The sequence below is a fragment of the Scatophagus argus genome, chromosome 8, assembly GCF_020382885.2.
Source record: "Scatophagus argus isolate fScaArg1 chromosome 8, fScaArg1.pri, whole genome shotgun sequence".
Classification (NCBI taxonomy): domain Eukaryota; kingdom Metazoa; phylum Chordata; class Actinopteri; family Scatophagidae; genus Scatophagus; species Scatophagus argus.
This window is the reverse complement of record NC_058500.1, coordinates 19,423,034-19,439,827: the sequence shown is the minus strand read 5'-3', so window position 1 is coordinate 19,439,827 and position 16,794 is coordinate 19,423,034. Positions and strand designations below refer to the sequence as shown.

Sequence of the window (16,794 nt, the reverse complement as noted above, 5' to 3'; positions counted from 1 at the left end):
ACATTACACGTCAGACTGCTGCAAAAACAGTTTTGTGGATGCACAAAAGATAATACCTCAAGCGTTTTTTTGAAACTATGGAGTGGTCACAATATGGTTATTTATTTATCAGCTAAACTATGAACATATGAACTATGATCAGGAGACTAAAAACATTTTTTATTGTCGAATGTTATGAAATATTTTATGGTATAACAGAAAAAAACTCATCCCTGTCCAAATTGCAGCAAACCATTATTTTTATAATCCGCGGAGTAACCATTCTAATGTATTAAATGTAACCATTGATGTATAGTTTTTAATACCTCGTTATCAACTGAATACATTTTATTGTATTATTTTTCCTATTGAGCCAAATTGTTTGTAGGAATGAAATGCTAATCGGAACCATTGCATCGAAAGCGGTTTCTTCGACCTCTGCACGATGTTGCACTTCTGGAAGAGGAAATGGCGCCCGTCAGGTGCAGCAGGATTTACAGTGGCCAACCAGTCAAGTCCCCTCGTAGTTGACACGTAAGCCACCTAACTGCCTCTCGCTGCATCAGGCTCATCGGACACAGAAGTATGATTTTAAGTAGTGAGAAACCCAGTTTGTGTCGGATGGTGAAGACGTAACGGGTAAGAGCCTCTGTCAGACATTTCCTCCTCTCTGTCCCTGTTCAGAGAACGTCAGCTCTGTGGCTAGCCAGTTAGCTTTAATCCCATAATCTCAGTAGTTAGCCTGAGGTTGTTTGCCCCCTCCCGCGTGCGGTGCCAAGCTTGCCGTTTCACCAGAAAGTAGTTTCTCCAGCATTTTGGTGTGGGTGGTAGCCTATAATATATACACACAGTCCACGTGTATCGGAAAGCTAAACAATTGATTTCTGAATGTTCAGATTCGAAATAGCCCACTTAAACTTGACTTCAAAGTGGATGGCAGTACCGTTACTATCACTTTGCAGTTTCCTTCACTGCTTTCAACTATACGGTTGGTTTGCAGTAATATTCGTCATGCAATTAATACTCATACCTAAAATTAAGTGTACTTTCTGCAGTACATATCGGACGTTTAACAAGACGTCTGCAGGTCATGGCAAGGTCTTTGTCATTAAATAAATAAATAAAAATCAAGCGATTATATGAGTAACTTTATGCAAATATAACATATTTCATGGTCTGTATAATATCTGCAAGGAAGGCAAAATTAAACTAAAAATAGGGCTGGGTATTTTTGAAAATAACATTATCTGCTGTGATACATAAACTACTGTGTGCCAAAAAATACTTTTTTCATTTCCACTGTGTTATATAACCCCGATGTAACCCTTTTTTCTCTAACAAAATATGCCCAGCCCTCAGTTTGTCTGTGTTGATTAAAGAATGATTTGAATACAACGTAAAACACATTTTAATTAGTCCCCAAAAAGTTTGCTACTCAGCCCTATTTTATGTTTTTATGTCTTTCTATGTAAGTATTAAGAGCAAAGTGAGACCTGAGTCAAATTCCTGGTATGTGTGTACATACTTGGCCAATAAATCTGATTCTGATTTTGTACATATAGTGGTGGTGTAGCATGTGTTGAAGCTGTTCTGTGTTATTCACTGTCAACTGTCTTGGCTTGCTGATGTGTTTTTACTGCTATAGGAACATCTCTGACATTTCAGAGCGCTGCTGGTACTGCAGACCCCTTGCATCGGAATGGCCAAAGAGCAGAAACAAAGCAGGGCAGAAACATTTGTGCTGGCTGGATCTAATGGTCACAATGGCCAGCAGTGGCAGACTGGTATGAATAACTTGGTCACTCACTCTCCTGGCACTAACCACAAGTCGAGGATGGCTCGCGTTGCCTCGGACATGAGGCAAAAGTGTGCGGCCTATGTGCTAGCACTGAGACCGTGGAGCTTCAGTACCTCGCTGACGCCGGTGGCCCTTGGCAGCGCTTTGGCATACAAACTGGATGGCTCTGTGGACTTGGTCATCCTGATGGTGTGCGCTGTGGCTGTTCTTGTTGTCCATGGGGCAGGAAACCTTGTAAACACGTACTATGACTTCTCCAAAGGGATAGACCACAAGAAGAGTGACGATAGGACTCTTGTGGATGAAATCTTGGCACCGCAGGATGTTGTTATGTTCGGAGCATTGTTATATTCTTTAGGCTGCTTGTGTGCCACTCTGCTCTACTTCCTGTCAACACTTAGACTGGAACACCTAGCCCTTATTTACTTTGGGGGACTCTCCAGCTCTTTTTTATACACTGGAGGTAAGTAAAATATTAACTTAAATCATTTGGATCACTGCCTCATGCACACACTCATCCCTCAGGTTTATTAAGCTGCACTAGGCAATACTGAATGTTAATGACTCCGGGTGACAGCGAGAGATTGGTGTTGTAAAAACAGGAACTTGTGTATGATGTCAGGAAAGAGCAGGCATTCATGTTTACTGTGGTGACCACACTGTTACATGTTTTTACCAAAGGGCAAAAAAAACCCACAAACAAAGGCAAACACAATTTTCCTTCAAGGAGAGCATTTGCTAAGTTGCGCAGTCGAATGGTCAGTTCATATAAAATAGAAAATTTCTCAGTTGCCATTTGTGGTATCCAGTGAGGCATATAGTTTAGGTTTAATATGTCGAGACTATGAGGAAAAACATAAACTTTCTCCACTCTAAAAAGTGGTGATGACTTTCACTTCTTCTGCTGCAGCTCTGAAAAGTTAAATGTGAAAGATTCAGCAACTCGGTGGCAAATGTTTCAGGGACAGATAATCTGAAAACATGCACACACGAATCCACTATTTACATGGATGGATAAAGAAAAGTTATTACTCCACATTTGGCTCATGCTGTTGTCAGCATCAACCGTAGTCATATTTTGTTAAGCTGTGTACTTACATTATCCCAAATATTTTCACCTGTATTCAAACCTGAGGAAAATGTAATTTTATTCAAGGTAACGGCGCATTTCATTTGGTCTGCTGTCACTATAACATCTAGGAGAGAGTCAGGAAGAGAACACTCTTCTGAACATGACTAAATGTAAATAAAACTTTAAAACATTACCATGTGTGAACATTCTTGCCTGATTTATGTCAGAGATTGTGGTTGTTCAACAATGAAGACAACAACCCCCATGATCGTTTGTGTGTGCGTGTTTTTGTTTTTCTTTAATTATTAGATGCCACAGTGGCATTATTTGCGCACACCAAACCCTGAAGACCAAATTAATTGTAATCAAGATAGATTTCTTGAGTACAATACATGTTTTAAACCAGAGAGTATGAATGAAAGAGTGAACTTTTGGGACTTGATGGACCTTTGTTGACAGCCACTAATCAAAAGGTTAACTTTCTCTTCTTGTTATTCACTCTTTTCCCCAGGCATCGGCCTCAAGTATGTGGCCCTAGGAGACTTGGTAATCCTCATTACCTTCGGTCCTCTGGCAGTCATGTTTGCCCACGCTGTGCAGGTTGGCTACCTGTCAGTGCTGCCGCTGGTCTATGCCGTCCCACTGGCCCTCAACACGGAAGCCATCCTCCATAGCAACAACACCAGAGACATGGACTCTGACAAGCAGGCAGGGATTGTCACCCTGGCCATCCTCATAGGCCCCACACTGTCCTACGTCCTCTATAACCTCCTGCTTTTCGTCCCCTACGTGCTCTTCTGCATCCTCGCCACACGTTACACCATCAGCATGGCGCTCCCTCTGCTCACGCTGCCCATGGCCTTCCCACTGGAGAAGCAGTTCCGCAGCCGACGCTATGCCAAGATACCCCAAAAGACGGCCAAGCTCAACCTCCTTATGGGACTTTTCTACGTGTTTGGGATCATTCTGGCACCTCCTGGCAGCTTGCCGTTACTGTGATTAATTAGCTTTGATATTTCAAATTTTGTTGTTTTAATACAGACTAGTTTATGCACCTCTTTGTATTTGTACAACGCTGAGGGCTTTTCAAAGGCTTTAATTTATTGTCTAATTTATACATTGAACAGAGATCTAGTTTAGGTCCTGCTCTGTCACACTGAAGGCATAATCAGATGTATTTTTTCAGTATTAAGCCTGCTGTAATGTGTTGGTGCAAGTAAGAAGTGTTGGTGTCATTTTGTAGAGGTAGGCAGCATTTTTATCATACAAGGACAGACAGTAAACCTACAGTTGCCATATTTGCTGTTCTTAAAAACACAATACTACAATGTCAAACAGTTCTCATTCTTTTTCATTCTCAACATTACACTGTATGGTACACAGTGTTAATTTTTTTTTTTTTTGAGACTTGAACGGTATTTAATTGGATTGTAATAAAACTCACAGATGCTGATGCTTCATGTCTTCATTCATAAGTTGGATTGGATTGGATACTGACAAATGAATGAACAATGTTCAATTAATCTTTAATTTACACAATAAAAATTCAAACTATAGGAAAATGTTCACCTAGGTTTCATTTGAGATAGAATAAAGTATATAAAGAGCTAAAGGAGCACCTTTATCTTCATTAAAAATGTGGCAGTGATTATAAACTGGAAAATGGACCTTATGATTTAGAAAAAAAAATTCTAAAAACATTTTCTCAATGAATGTCACAGTCTGCATTTAAATTACGCCAATTTACAAACAACAAAAGTCTGGTCAGACTGTTTGTCAGCAGGGGGCGGTATATGACAACCAATAAACCCTTAAAGCACCATGCACAGGATCCTGAGTCTCGGAAATTCTTGTCAATGCACTAATTGCGGGGCCACGTTAATTTGAATTATAGGTCTAATTATTAGTAGATGCAATGTATTTAAAAATCAAAATAAGCTTTGTACCTATAGCACCATTTTATATCAGAACATTTTCATTTTGTTCTTTACCCATTATCGTTTTTATTGTCGGGTTGCATACAGTATTGTTTGTCATCTACTGTTTTTTTTAAAAAAAGCTTAGAAGTTATTTTCAAACAGTATGAGCAGAAAGCACAGAAGCCATATCATTAGCAGACGTTACGGTATGTACTTTGAAGTATTGTGATTTCATATTCCTGTTCCCGCCCACAGCCCTAAGACATATGGAGCAAAGTAACTGGAAATTGCCACTCCTATGTTGTAAATATTTTCAGCAGTTAATTAAACTTTGTCTGTGCTTCCGTCTTTGACATGATGAATCTCCGTGGCCACCAGGTGCACGATAAAGACCAAACTACAAGTAAAGATATGGAGAACTGTCACTTTTCTGTGCTACTGTGTTTTTATTGTTTTGAAAATGCACATGCAACAAAATTCTGCTCCCAATTACTGATGTAACGCTTGATTTACAAGCGGTGCAAAGCCTAAGCAGGTCGACCTGATTTTTCTGTTTCTCCTGCGGCTGGCCATTTGAAACCGAACACAGTTAAATTGGGATTTATTATGTTTATTACGAGGAGCACGTGAAGGCTGCATTAGTAGTGACGTAACACATGGGCGTGTTGTCATAGCTGTGTCCTGTAAAATCTCTCTATATAGTACTTATTTCTTCCAAATCAAGATATGTTAGTGTTGGTGGAGGACAGCAACATGGAATTAGATTTTACCACAAAGTAAACATTCTTGACAAAACCCCGGTAAGTAGCTACACCGAGAGAAACGCTGTTTTTATACCAGTAAAGAGCGGCCAAACATGAGTTAGCCAGCTAGCGTCAACCTTGTTCAAGCTAGTAGTACGTACAGCCCCACCATCCTGTGTTATTATAAAGCCACACAGAATTCAGTTTGCAATTTTGCCAAATTGTTGTTAGTGTTATTGTCATTATGAGCTATAGCACATTGCTGGCTAACGATGAATGTGCATGTTATACTCCCAAGAGCGCTTCATTTCCATAGCGACGTCCAATTTGCCTGTCAAAGATATTTGTAAATCCAAATATCCCTATATTGTGGCGGACGATAGAAAACAGATTGAGAGGATCCTTACGTAGCTGATAGTTTTAGAAACTGACACTTAAGGTATGGTAAATGCTGGTGGTTATGTGTTAGTCGATTGAACCAATGAGTGTAGTGAACAGTTCGTTAAAACAGTTTTTTTTCTTATATCGTATCGTGCCATTGTAATTGGATAATTTTGTCCGACGTTGTCTCCACATGAGTGAACATACACGAGCTGGGCTTTTAACTGAGTGGGTTAGCAGGTAAGCTAACTTCGGCTCGCTGACCGGGGGATTGTAATGGTTGTTAAGTTCCTGTACCTGTCAGTATTGGCCAAGTTGTCTGTCTGTACGGTATTGGATGGTTGGAACAGTCGCTCAGAAACCAGAATTATTGGAGTACAAGGCGTACGCTTAAACCCATTTTATCAAGCACTGTTAATATATATAATTTCCAGCAGTTATTTCCTGACAGCTGAACTGATATGTGGTAGGACTATGGCAGTATTAAGGGCTGTAGCTGTTAAAGGAGACCTAACCCTTTACACCTGTCATCTTTTTGGCCATTGGTGAAGCAGAGCCCAGCTGCAGCTGCCACATTACTGGAGTTGCAAGTGGCAATAGTCAGGATTACTCTCAGCCACATCTATTTGAGAGCAAAGTTTTGGTCATCTACTCTTTCTTTGTCTTGTTGTTCCTTCTTTGTCTTTGTTTACTGTTGTCGGCACAATAATCACGCTTGAAATGCTTTCTGGCTTACATCACAGAAATGACCAGTGATTCAGAGAAAGAGAGGTGATCATTTGATTGCAATTGGGAAGAAATGAGGAAAATATTATGTGGAAATTCTCAAGGTAAGACATTTAAACACTCGGGTTAACTTTTGGAAGTGGGTTTTCTTCTCTTTTGGTAATTTAAAGGTACCTTAAGTGTAATGGGGCCTGTTTGTATATCTTTTTGAATTTTAGTACTTGGTCTTTGAACAGACCTTTAACCATAAATTGTTGGTACACATTTGCTTTCAGCTTGTTTTTTGCTGTTTAAGATTGAAAAACTATTAAGTTACACAACTTCTCCAGGCTCGGAGCATAGTACACGTTTTTAAAGATTCTTAATTTTAATGCAATGAATATGCACAATATAATACAATATACACTATAACTAGAAGTGCAAGTTAACAAGACGTCTTTTGGATAATAGTTACCTTTAGTTTGAGTGAAGGTTGCTAACAGTGGGTCCACAGCACTTTTTGACCATGCAATGACGTTAAATGATGGGATTTTTGGCAATCCAAAATTCAGGTTCAGCCTAGTGGCTGTAAGCCAGTCAAGTTGACCTCTTGAGTTAAAAATGTGTTGTGCTCTCCTGAAAGCATCAGCACCCCCCAAGTCATTTAGTTTGATATAGACTGAACAAATGTCATTGATCTCTGTGAGAAAATTTGATGTGTTTGGTAACTGTCTGTAAGACGATATGATCCACCAAGAGTTGAAACAGCTGGTTCAGTTTGGGAAGCATGCTTTTCTCCCTCAAAGGTTGGGGTGGACAATCTCGTCAAATTGATTTATCTTTATACAGTCATGATCCACATCAAAGACAATATAAAACACAATGTTGCATTGACGATAGTTCTTTCTTGGCACAAACTTCTCATCTGCCATAACTCATGTTAGATTATTTACAATAAATCATCCAAGGAAGAACCACTTGAAGTAATTTGTCCAATCAGTATGGCAGTCTAATTGGCTACATCACTTTATTGCTATGTTCATGTAGTACAGATCTGCTAGTCAGCGCGTAATTGGTAAATGGCATTTATATAGCACTCAAAGCTTGCCACATTCACACACATTCATTCACTGATGGCTGAGACCTCCATCCAGGGTGCCATTCTGCTTCCTATCCAAAGTGCTCCATGATATTTCAATGCTCAGCCATTCATACACTCATACATCGATGAAACATCCATAAATATGTGTACCCCTCCCAAGGACACCTTGACACGTAGTTGGTGCCAGGGATTGAACTTTCCGATTAGTGGATGACCTGCTCTACCTTTTGAGCCCCAGCCATGAGGCCGTGTCAAGTTTGGAAACAGCAGTAAGAGACATTAAATCTCACAGTCTCTTTGCCTGAAAAGTCCATTGTGGATCCCTTTAACATTGATCTTGATCTAAAATTGCCCACCCCTAATGAGAGGTTTATTGGTGGACAGTAGTGAGGTAAAGGGTGACATGCCATCATGGTGATAGTAGAGTGTATTCACAGTGTGTATACAATGTGGGCTTTAGCCTGAGCAGTAAGAATGGCTCGCACACAGGACAGGAACAGACCTGAGTGCTATGTGAAGAGTTTTGTGTCTACTGTTCCCTCTAGTCTTTTGTAATATACATATTAGAGGTTCCATGCATTGCTTGATTACCTGCCAGAATGAAGGGCTGTCCAGACACACCTTGCAGTCATATCTCAGCCACAAGCCAATATTTCAGCAGTCCTCTGTCTGATGACTGCCATGTTAATATGTGTGTCTTTGTCTACTGGAAGATCAACTGTGTGAATGAATGCTTCTTTTTGTATGATCTAGACTATTACATGAACAGCAACATCTTTGTTTACAAGATGGGAAAGAGAACCCATTAATTCGTTGTTTATTCATGTTGTGGAAGTACCAGCTGTACATTAACATGTGAGTGCCAACATCAACTGAATGTCATTTTGGTTAGTTTTTGGAACCATATTGTTCCTTATTGATCCCCCACAGCTATGGTGATGTTAGGTGATATTATAGTATTGTTGAAGGCCAGGAAAGCATTTGGAAACACACACTCATACACCCCCATCCACCCCTGTTCCTCTTCCCACTTTTCTGTGTGAGCCTGGATGAGACTCAGGGCTGGTATTGCCAGCTCGCTTGCAGTCGCAAACCAGTTTTGCTACTCAAAACGAGGCTCATGGCAGGTGCCCATTCATCAAATCTCCCTCAGCCCCACCCCTTTTTTCCTGAGCAGTCATCCCCCGTCTCTCAAATAAACCCCACCAAAAAAAATAAAAAATAAATAAAAAACACCCAGACCTCCCCCCCTGAAACATGTTGCCCCTCCCCCTTCCCCTCTGTCCTGTGCTTGTCTGCTCATTGGCAGTAGAGCGAACAGCGTCCCCGTGGGCTATGAAACAGAGGGCTGTACATCCTTACGTCGAGCTTGGTGCGCATGTGTTCGTACGTATTGATCAGTAAACACACTGTTGGCTTCACACGCGTGTTGCTGATGCTCATGTCCCGGAGGAGTCCTATGTGGAGCAAAGCCCATTGGCCCGTTTTTATGCGAGAGCAACGTCAACCTGAATGCAGCGCCCATCGCACAGCCGCTCTCCCTGGCCATCCTCCTCCCTCTCCTCTCCTTTCCTCTCCTCTCCTCTCTCTTCCTCTCCTCCTCCACGGTGGTAATCCTTGCTGACACAACGCACAAAGGACTAAATACTGGCTGCATCCTCCAGCACTAGGGCTCTGTTTTCTGCCTCCTCCAGCTCTGATCCTCACCAATCTGGCTGTTTGCCTGTACAGCAGGATGCTGTTTCTGTAAGACTGCTTGCAACTGTATATCACATCTCTGGAATACCGGCCTGGCTGCCCTCCTCCTCCTCCTCCACCCACTGTATCCCCTCCTCCTCCTCCTCCTTGGCCGGTTCATTCAGGGAGCGCAGCAGCACAGGGCTTCAGCCCTGAGAAGGCGTTTTTTTACCTCGCTGGAAGCTGGTAGCACCGCTGGTGGCTTATTTTTTTCCACCATTATATGCATTTATGTAGCAGAAGGTTGGAGCTGCTTCCTCTTCTTCCCTATCTTTGTCGGCCTCTCTGTTTTCCCTACTGCACATCACTATACCAACAGGTAAACCAGCGAAACAGGACAAGCTTTATCAAGTGATGCAGTTTCAGTCTTGTATGTTTGGGTAATGCTAGCACGTCTGTCTTGTAAAACAGTGAAATCCCTGTGACGATGCTGTGGATATTTGAAGGTAGAGCAGTATACATTCTTCTCGTCAATTTGAATCTTTTGAAAATAAATGAGATTGGAATTTCAGGAGTAGGATTTGCCATACAGTGTCCTTAAATGAAACACATCTGCTTCTGTTATCATCAGACCGTCATAGTGGACAAATGTGCTGATTTCACTATTTACTTCCCAGTAAGGTTAAATGAACACGCATGCAGCCGTATGTGTCTGTGGCCGTGCCACTACAGTTGTGCCACATGTCACTGCAATCTGTACTGCTGACTGCTGCTATTACTGGTGATGATCAAAGAGGCAAAAAAATGTTGACCTGCAGACACTGTATCACATAATCTCACAAGTAAGGTGATGTGGAGTGTTGATTGCATGGAGCCTTATCATGGCCTGTTTAGTGCCCAGTTTAGATGCATTTGAGAATTTGAAGTAGGTATTGCAAAATTAGGTACTTAGTGTGTATATGAACAGTAGTTACATCATATATTGTTGGTGTAAGATTCATTTAAGGCGGATGATTGTGTCACTGAGAATGCTGTATTGTATTTTAATCTCTCATGCACTGAATGAAATGATCCCATCCAAACATAAACTTAGATAAGATTAAATGATTGATTTGATTGTGATTTATGGTGAAGTTGGTACAAATTGGAGTTTGGAGCTCCATACGCATGTGACCCAATATTGATTTTTTAGATGACATTTGACTTCAGGTGTGAGCCTGAACTGTTAGAGCCCAGAAGTTTTGGACTTATTTGGACCTGTGTGAATCTAGCCCATTTTACAAGATGACATGCTAAGCAAACACAAGAAATGATCAAAGCTTCCCCACATCACTACTCATGTTACATTACAAAGGGCATACAAAGGGCCATCATTATACAAAGTAATGTATTTAACTGAAGCACTGTCCTCTTGTAGGATCAGCACTGCTCTTTTGCAAGTTATATTTTTGCCTGCTTAGCTAGTATGCTTTTTGTGGGTAAGGCATCAGGCTTGTCCAGTCCTTGAGCAATATCTATCAAAAAAAAACAAAAAAAAAAAAACTAAGCAAGCTGAGGAGAAAGGAACCACATGTTCCAAAACAAAGAGCAAAGTTCACAGCAAACCAAATACAAAGAAAGTGCAGGAAAGGGTTCACTCCCCCATCAGTAGGATGACTGCATCATAGCGCTCAGGATTTCAGATGGTTCTGCTGGTTGACCTGGGATGATAGTGGCAAAAAGTTCATAGAATCACAGCACACTGGAATCATACAGCTGCCAGTATGTTCAAAAGTGGGCTGAAGATCATGGGGAGTAAGTATGATAATCCACTTTAATTTGATCATGTCAGCACAGTGTCATTAGACCTACAATAAGTGTTCTTAGGGAATGTAGTTTGCTGTGGTAGAGTTTTTGTAAATGGCTCTGGGGCTAAATTTTGCTGATAGGAGCAATTCATTGTCATGTTGCTCTTTAGATCTGTTGTTGTGGCTATTAAGTTTTATAAGGATGCTTTTGGACATGGCTCACAATAAACGTTTGAAAATGGTAATATACATTTTGTATTTGTTTCAGTAGTTTGTAGATTTCTTAAACTTACATTTTGAATTATTTTCCACATAGTACCCAGTGCTTGTTTGAGTAAGATTCTAGAAAAAGGAAGATAGGCCAGGCTAAGAACTGACATGGGAAATGGAGGGTCTTATTATAGGCCTAAAGAAATCTTTATAAATGTGTTATTTGCTCAGGGTCCTTATTGATTTTCCATGAAGTCCTCTGGGCACCAGATGTTTCTGACACGGACCAGTTCCAGCAGGTTTTTACTCCTTTCTGATATTAAGGCTGATGAGTCTAAAGTCATACAACCTGTGCACTTTGCTGAGCATTTATGTCTAGTGGCAGTGATATGAAAAAAAGCAGCACAGGCAAACAGCCCCTTCGTATTAGAGATTAGAGCGAGGATATAAGCTGGTAAGACCACATGTCGCAGGACATCCAGGACTTTGATGCTTCCCACAGTAGCACATATCTGATGGCACTGGGTCTGCCACTAACAATACTTCTGACTCATTTTCTGTTTTGAAGTTGCTCAGTGATTATCATCAGTGGGCAGATCTAGTTCTGCCTCTCTGCCGGGTAAAGAAATGCGTAACTGCTATATCTGCTTAGTGAAACCATACATTTCTGTCCAGTTTTGTAAATAAATCTAAAGCATTTTGTTGAATCACATCAAACCAGCCAGCCAGTCACATAGACGACGAACAGCAGAGTTCTGTGATAGACTGTTTCTCAGATCTGCTCCCACGGGTCCACTGTCTCACTTCCTGTCGCATGGAAATTCTGATCACGTGGGACCCCAATCCCAGTACAACTCTTGATTTGACCAGCGTTACACTGTGTGCCCCTTGATCACATTTTAGTGGAAATATGCTGACGTGCTTCACATCACATGGACAGATTATAGACAACTGGGTCAGTGGTAGAATTCAGCAGTTGCAAATATGCATTAAAATGTCACACTATATGCACTATACTTATTGTGCACTTATATACAGCAGATTCATACATTCAAAATGACAGTCATGTAGTTACTGCTTGCTAATTTTAAAGTTACATTGTCATTATTGATGTTTAAAACACTGTATGTGGGAGCAAAAAAACAAACAAAAAACTTTCAAGTTGAACCTTCAGTAACATAATAGACCTGTTTTATAGAAATGATGTAATATTCCTGAGCAGTTTTTGTATATGCATTTGTATATTCACGTTGTGGCCAAACGCCTGTCTGGTTGTTTGTATGAAGGAGTCTGACGTTGCCCTCCCAGATTGGCCCTCAGCAGTGTTGTATGACGGAAGCCAGTCCATCTGTTATTGCAGGCACGGAGCTGTAATCCTGCCGTCTTAGCCTTCAGTCTGTCTTTGCACTATGATTTGTCGAATCATTACAATTTCTCTAAATCAGCTGATTATGTACTTATGTGTCAAATAATTAATTTTGCACACTTTTGTTTGACATTTTGGCACTGATGTAGTAATTAGCAATGGTTTATGTGGTTTTAAATTGTTACTTAATACCTTCTAAGACAAAATTAAGACTCTCTAAAGGTATTGGCCTGTGTGAATGTGATTAGAATTGCAATATTAACTCTAAAACCTAAATAAATATAAAACGCTATAAACTCTGTAAAAAAAAAAAAAAACTATAAAAATTGTTAAGACTATTTTTATAAATTATGTTATTGGTAGTGGTTGCTGTTGTCTTCATTGCAGCAACGTTTTGCAACTTTTTTGTTGCAGATTTTGAGACATTTTTAGCCTCAGCATTTTCTGTGCTCAGTGAACTTGTAAACAGTCCGAACACATTTCGACATCAAGTCCATTGGTACAGTCCTGGAATTTGGCCTGCTGGTTGCTGCAGATAACAACACGGAAGAACACAAGATATGGAAACACATAAGTAAACATAGAAGTGTAAATACAAAAACTGAAGTTTGAGTACACACTGTGCAGAGCAGAAGTTTGCTTTGTCAGTCTAGAGTACAGTTACTGTTTTTCATTTCACTTTTTTTTTTTTTACCCCTACAACTGTGCTTCAAAAACTTGATCAGCATTCACAATGAAAGCTTTCTGAACCTTTCTGTGTGAGTGTTCTTTCCATGACGTACTGAGTCGTGATTTTCCAAGCTAACAAGGCTGCTGGATTTTATGCAAAAAGTGGTTCTAATTTTCAACAAGAAGTAATAGTTCTGTTGCTGTGTACTAATCCTTCTCTAATGTTTAAGATGCAGTGTTATGCTCTTATTTTCTGGCAGTGGCCTTCTGTCAATACCAAAAAAATAACATGCTCTGGGATTTAAAAAGAGGTGGTTATTTTTTCCAAATGCAGCTTCAAGTGTCTTTTCTTTTCTGGATTTTTTATATGGTGTTTTTTAGAGACAGGAGATAAAGGTCACAGAAAGAAATGGTTGCTAGGACCTTGTTATGTAGGTAGAATCATCCCCTGAATCCCCAGTTGTCACATCTACTTCTCGGTGCCAATCCTGGTCTATTTAATAGTGATAAGCTATCAGCGTGCTCTGCTTGAATTCTCTCTGGAACAACTCAGTGTGGGGGTAGCAGAGTGGGAGGCGGTGGGTAAATGTGTCGCTAATCGAACACTTTTAAAATGTAGGTGGTGAGTTAAGTTTGTTCTATCTGTGTCTGCAACAGTGTCTTTAAGCCAGAATGCTAGATTGTGGGCCTGCTGTCATGCAAAAATTTTCATGATTGAACCAAGTCTTCCACTCCCTAGGTTTTAACGTGAAGCATCTGAGGTCATTTAAGAGATTCACATCATGATTGTATTCCCAGCATTTCCTACATCCTTCCACACCCAGCTACGTAAAAGCTGTCCATTTCCCGTGACTATTCATCTGTTTGCATGCTCAAGTGTTGGATTATTGGCTGAAATATTATTTCTGAGCCGAAAAGAGCCTAAGCTGTTATTTTGGACAGAAAATGGAAGAATAAGCAGCCTGCTCTCCCTCCTTTTATCCCCTACATCCCATATGTTTTTATGCTTAACTAGATGCCCTTAATACCAAAATGACATGACAATCTTGATAAGCATGCAAGTGTAATCTCGGCCGCATTACAGACATCTGTCTGCCCTATTATTTAAATTTTTTTGACTGAACTATCAGATACTAAAAAACATAATGGGTGAAAATGACTCAAATAAATGCATATAAAGATATATTCACACAAATGTGCATATACTTTAGAACAACATTAGCATGTTCAAAGTTTCCTATCTATACCAGTAATTATAGATCATAGCGTAAATATTTGCTGTCCACACTGTCCTCAGAAAAAGCTTAAGTCTCTTCATCATCTTTACCCTTTAGATTAATGGTGGTTGCAAACTGGGAAATGATGGATTAACACTACCATCTGCTAAGGAATGTGCTCATATGTATCAGCTCTTTGGACTAGCATGGCAGTAATTTCAGTTTAAGCTCCGTCTTGTGACTTCAGACTGTCTGTGCAAGTGTGATATATGTTACAATCACAAAATACAGGTGCTGTTACTGATGTATCTGTCCATCTCTGTTGATCACTGTGCAAGTGTAAAAGAATGATTTTATTGAGGGTCATAAATGCTTTGCATGTTTGTGAAAACTTTATCTCATTAAAATCATGTGAGGCCTACTAGGTTGTAGTATTTGTATGGGTTGTTACTACCATGTTACCATGGGCTGTTGATATTGGAAAAAAATGACTTGCTTTTATGTATGTGAGCAGTTTTGCCATTATGGTGACTTTCTTGCAAGATTTAATGACTTTGGTCATTATGGTGGTGATCGATATGGATCTATCTATCTATCTATCTATTATATAGATAGATAGATAGATATTAAATAATAATGTATTCTCTTGCAGTTCTTCTACCAGAAGTGCAGAGGTCTCTCCTCTTGCGCTGCGTGCAGGCAGTCAGTAGGTGCGCAGTGCTGTATAAAATCTGTCAGAGGAAAGAGAAGATCAACTAACAATTACTATAATAACTAATAATAATCTGTAGGAACAGAGAAGGAGTCAGAAAGAAGCTCTATAACTATATATATGTAACTATATATAGTATTTATATAGACTGTAATATCTACATAGTTTCAGAGGGAGAATGTCAGCCTAATACCTATAGAAACTCACTAAAACTGGACTCTCACTCCTGTATCCGGCAGCTTTGTCCTGCCTGTCCCACACTTATCTTTTTGATACTTGTATTGATGGAGAATAGTTATGATGTAACACCATGATTAATGGATGTGACTGGATGTTAGATGATTATAGTGCGGCTCAGCAAGTTTCTTTTTGTTTTGCTGACTGTAACTGCTACATAAATGCCACTTCTTCATGTATTAGTTCTTCTAGCACCCAGTGGCATTCAGAAACACTGGAGTCATCAGTCAACCGTGTGAATTTGCAAGTTGTTGTACAGTAGTGTTTAGCTTTTAGAGTTAATATTGTAATTATAATCACATTCATGCATGCCAATACAATTTTGTACAGTTTTGCTGTTGGTAAATGGCTACCACTTTAGATGTTTGCTTACCAGTGACTAATGCAAGTTCAGTGTTTTCATCCAGAATTCCAGACTCATGCAGAAATAGGTTGTTTTGAGTGCTCCAATGTGCAACAATGTGGGATGTAGACAGCATACATGTTTGCAACCTCATCACTAGTTTGGGTTTGGTTGAAGTGTTATGGTTGAGGTGTAAGCCATGAAAAAGGCCAATGGACTCTCCTACTAAGCATGGAAGTATGTGTTTGTGTGTATGTGTGTGTGTCAGGTCATCACTTGATTAGCGCAGCAGGGCGTAGCAGTCGTGTCCAGCTGCTCTCTCCAGAAGCATGCCGTGATACACCGCAAGGCCTCCAGTGAATGATCCACCAGCAAAGAGAAAAGCACTGCTCCGAAATTAATGAGACATATGGCATGTTGCTTTTATCATTCCCTCAGCAGCCGCTCACAGACATATGGTCAGACAACACACAGGTGTGTGATGTTCTTATTTAAAAGCAGTGAAATGAATGAAATGAAAAAGTTTCTACAAGTCATCAGCAATCAGCTGTTAGTTATGTTTAGCACTGTCTAGCATTGTGGAAATCTGTATCAAGAAAGACAAGACACCAGACTCTGTCTTGCTCTAAGGTTAATTCAAGCACTTGCAAGTTGGTTCAGTGCACACAGAGGTTAGTGATCTCCACAGCAAAAGAGCAAAGAGCGCAGTCTTATAGACAGAATTGTCTTGTCACCTAGCTGCCCTAGCAGGATGCTTGCTGCTTGCAGGTGCCGCTCACAAGTTCAGTTGCTGGTTGTTACTTCACCCTGACTGCGAGTTTCTGTCTGGGTGTAGAGTTACTGCTGTCTGCTGTCTGATGTCTTCAACACATAGCAA

General features: G+C 40.2%; 2 protein-coding genes across 7 annotated transcripts in view; both read left to right on the top strand.

Annotated features, from left to right (window-relative positions):
* Nucleotides 1–418: 418 nt before the first annotated feature.
* On the top strand, nt 419–4,180 carry ubiad1 (UbiA prenyltransferase domain containing 1). 2 transcript variants are annotated; one of them, XM_046397594.1, is made up of 3 exons: nt 419–618; nt 1,645–2,240; nt 3,361–4,180. In XM_046397594.1, exons 2-3 carry the CDS (start codon nt 1,679–1,681, stop codon nt 3,846–3,848), a joined length of 1,050 nt encoding a protein of 349 aa, XP_046253550.1. In that variant the 5' UTR covers nt 419–618; nt 1,645–1,678; the 3' UTR covers nt 3,849–4,180. The 2 variants fall into 2 exon arrangements, with proteins under 2 accessions (XP_046253550.1, XP_046253549.1); XM_046397593.1 differs by having other exon boundaries at nt 421–618; nt 1,625–2,240.
* Nucleotides 4,181–5,411: 1,231 nt separating this feature from the next.
* The window catches only part of mib2 (MIB E3 ubiquitin protein ligase 2), a 42,339-nt gene continuing 30,956 nt past the window's right edge, over nt 5,412–16,794 (top strand). Inside the window, exons 1-2 of one of the 5 annotated variants that reach the window (XM_046395856.1) lie at nt 5,412–5,568; nt 6,636–6,722. In XM_046395856.1, coding sequence (XP_046251812.1) covers nt 6,692–6,722 — 31 coding nt within the window. In that variant the 5' untranslated portion in view covers nt 5,412–5,568; nt 6,636–6,691. Of the gene's footprint in view, nt 5,569–6,635; nt 6,723–11,009; nt 11,171–16,206; nt 16,392–16,794 lie in introns of those variants that run through there. The other 4 variants (XM_046395859.1, XM_046395855.1, XM_046395858.1 and 1 more) reach the window with 4 other exon arrangements.

Excerpts from the sequence above, each read along its gene's own strand:
- ubiad1 (XM_046397594.1), top strand. The coding sequence starts at position 1,679 with ATGGCCAAAGAGCAGAAACAAAGCAGGGCAGAAACATTTGTGCTGGCT. Across the intron at positions 2,241-3,360 it reads CTCTTTTTTATACACTGGAG|GCATCGGCCTCAAGTATGTG; the intron begins GTAAGTAAAATA and ends TCTTTTCCCCAG.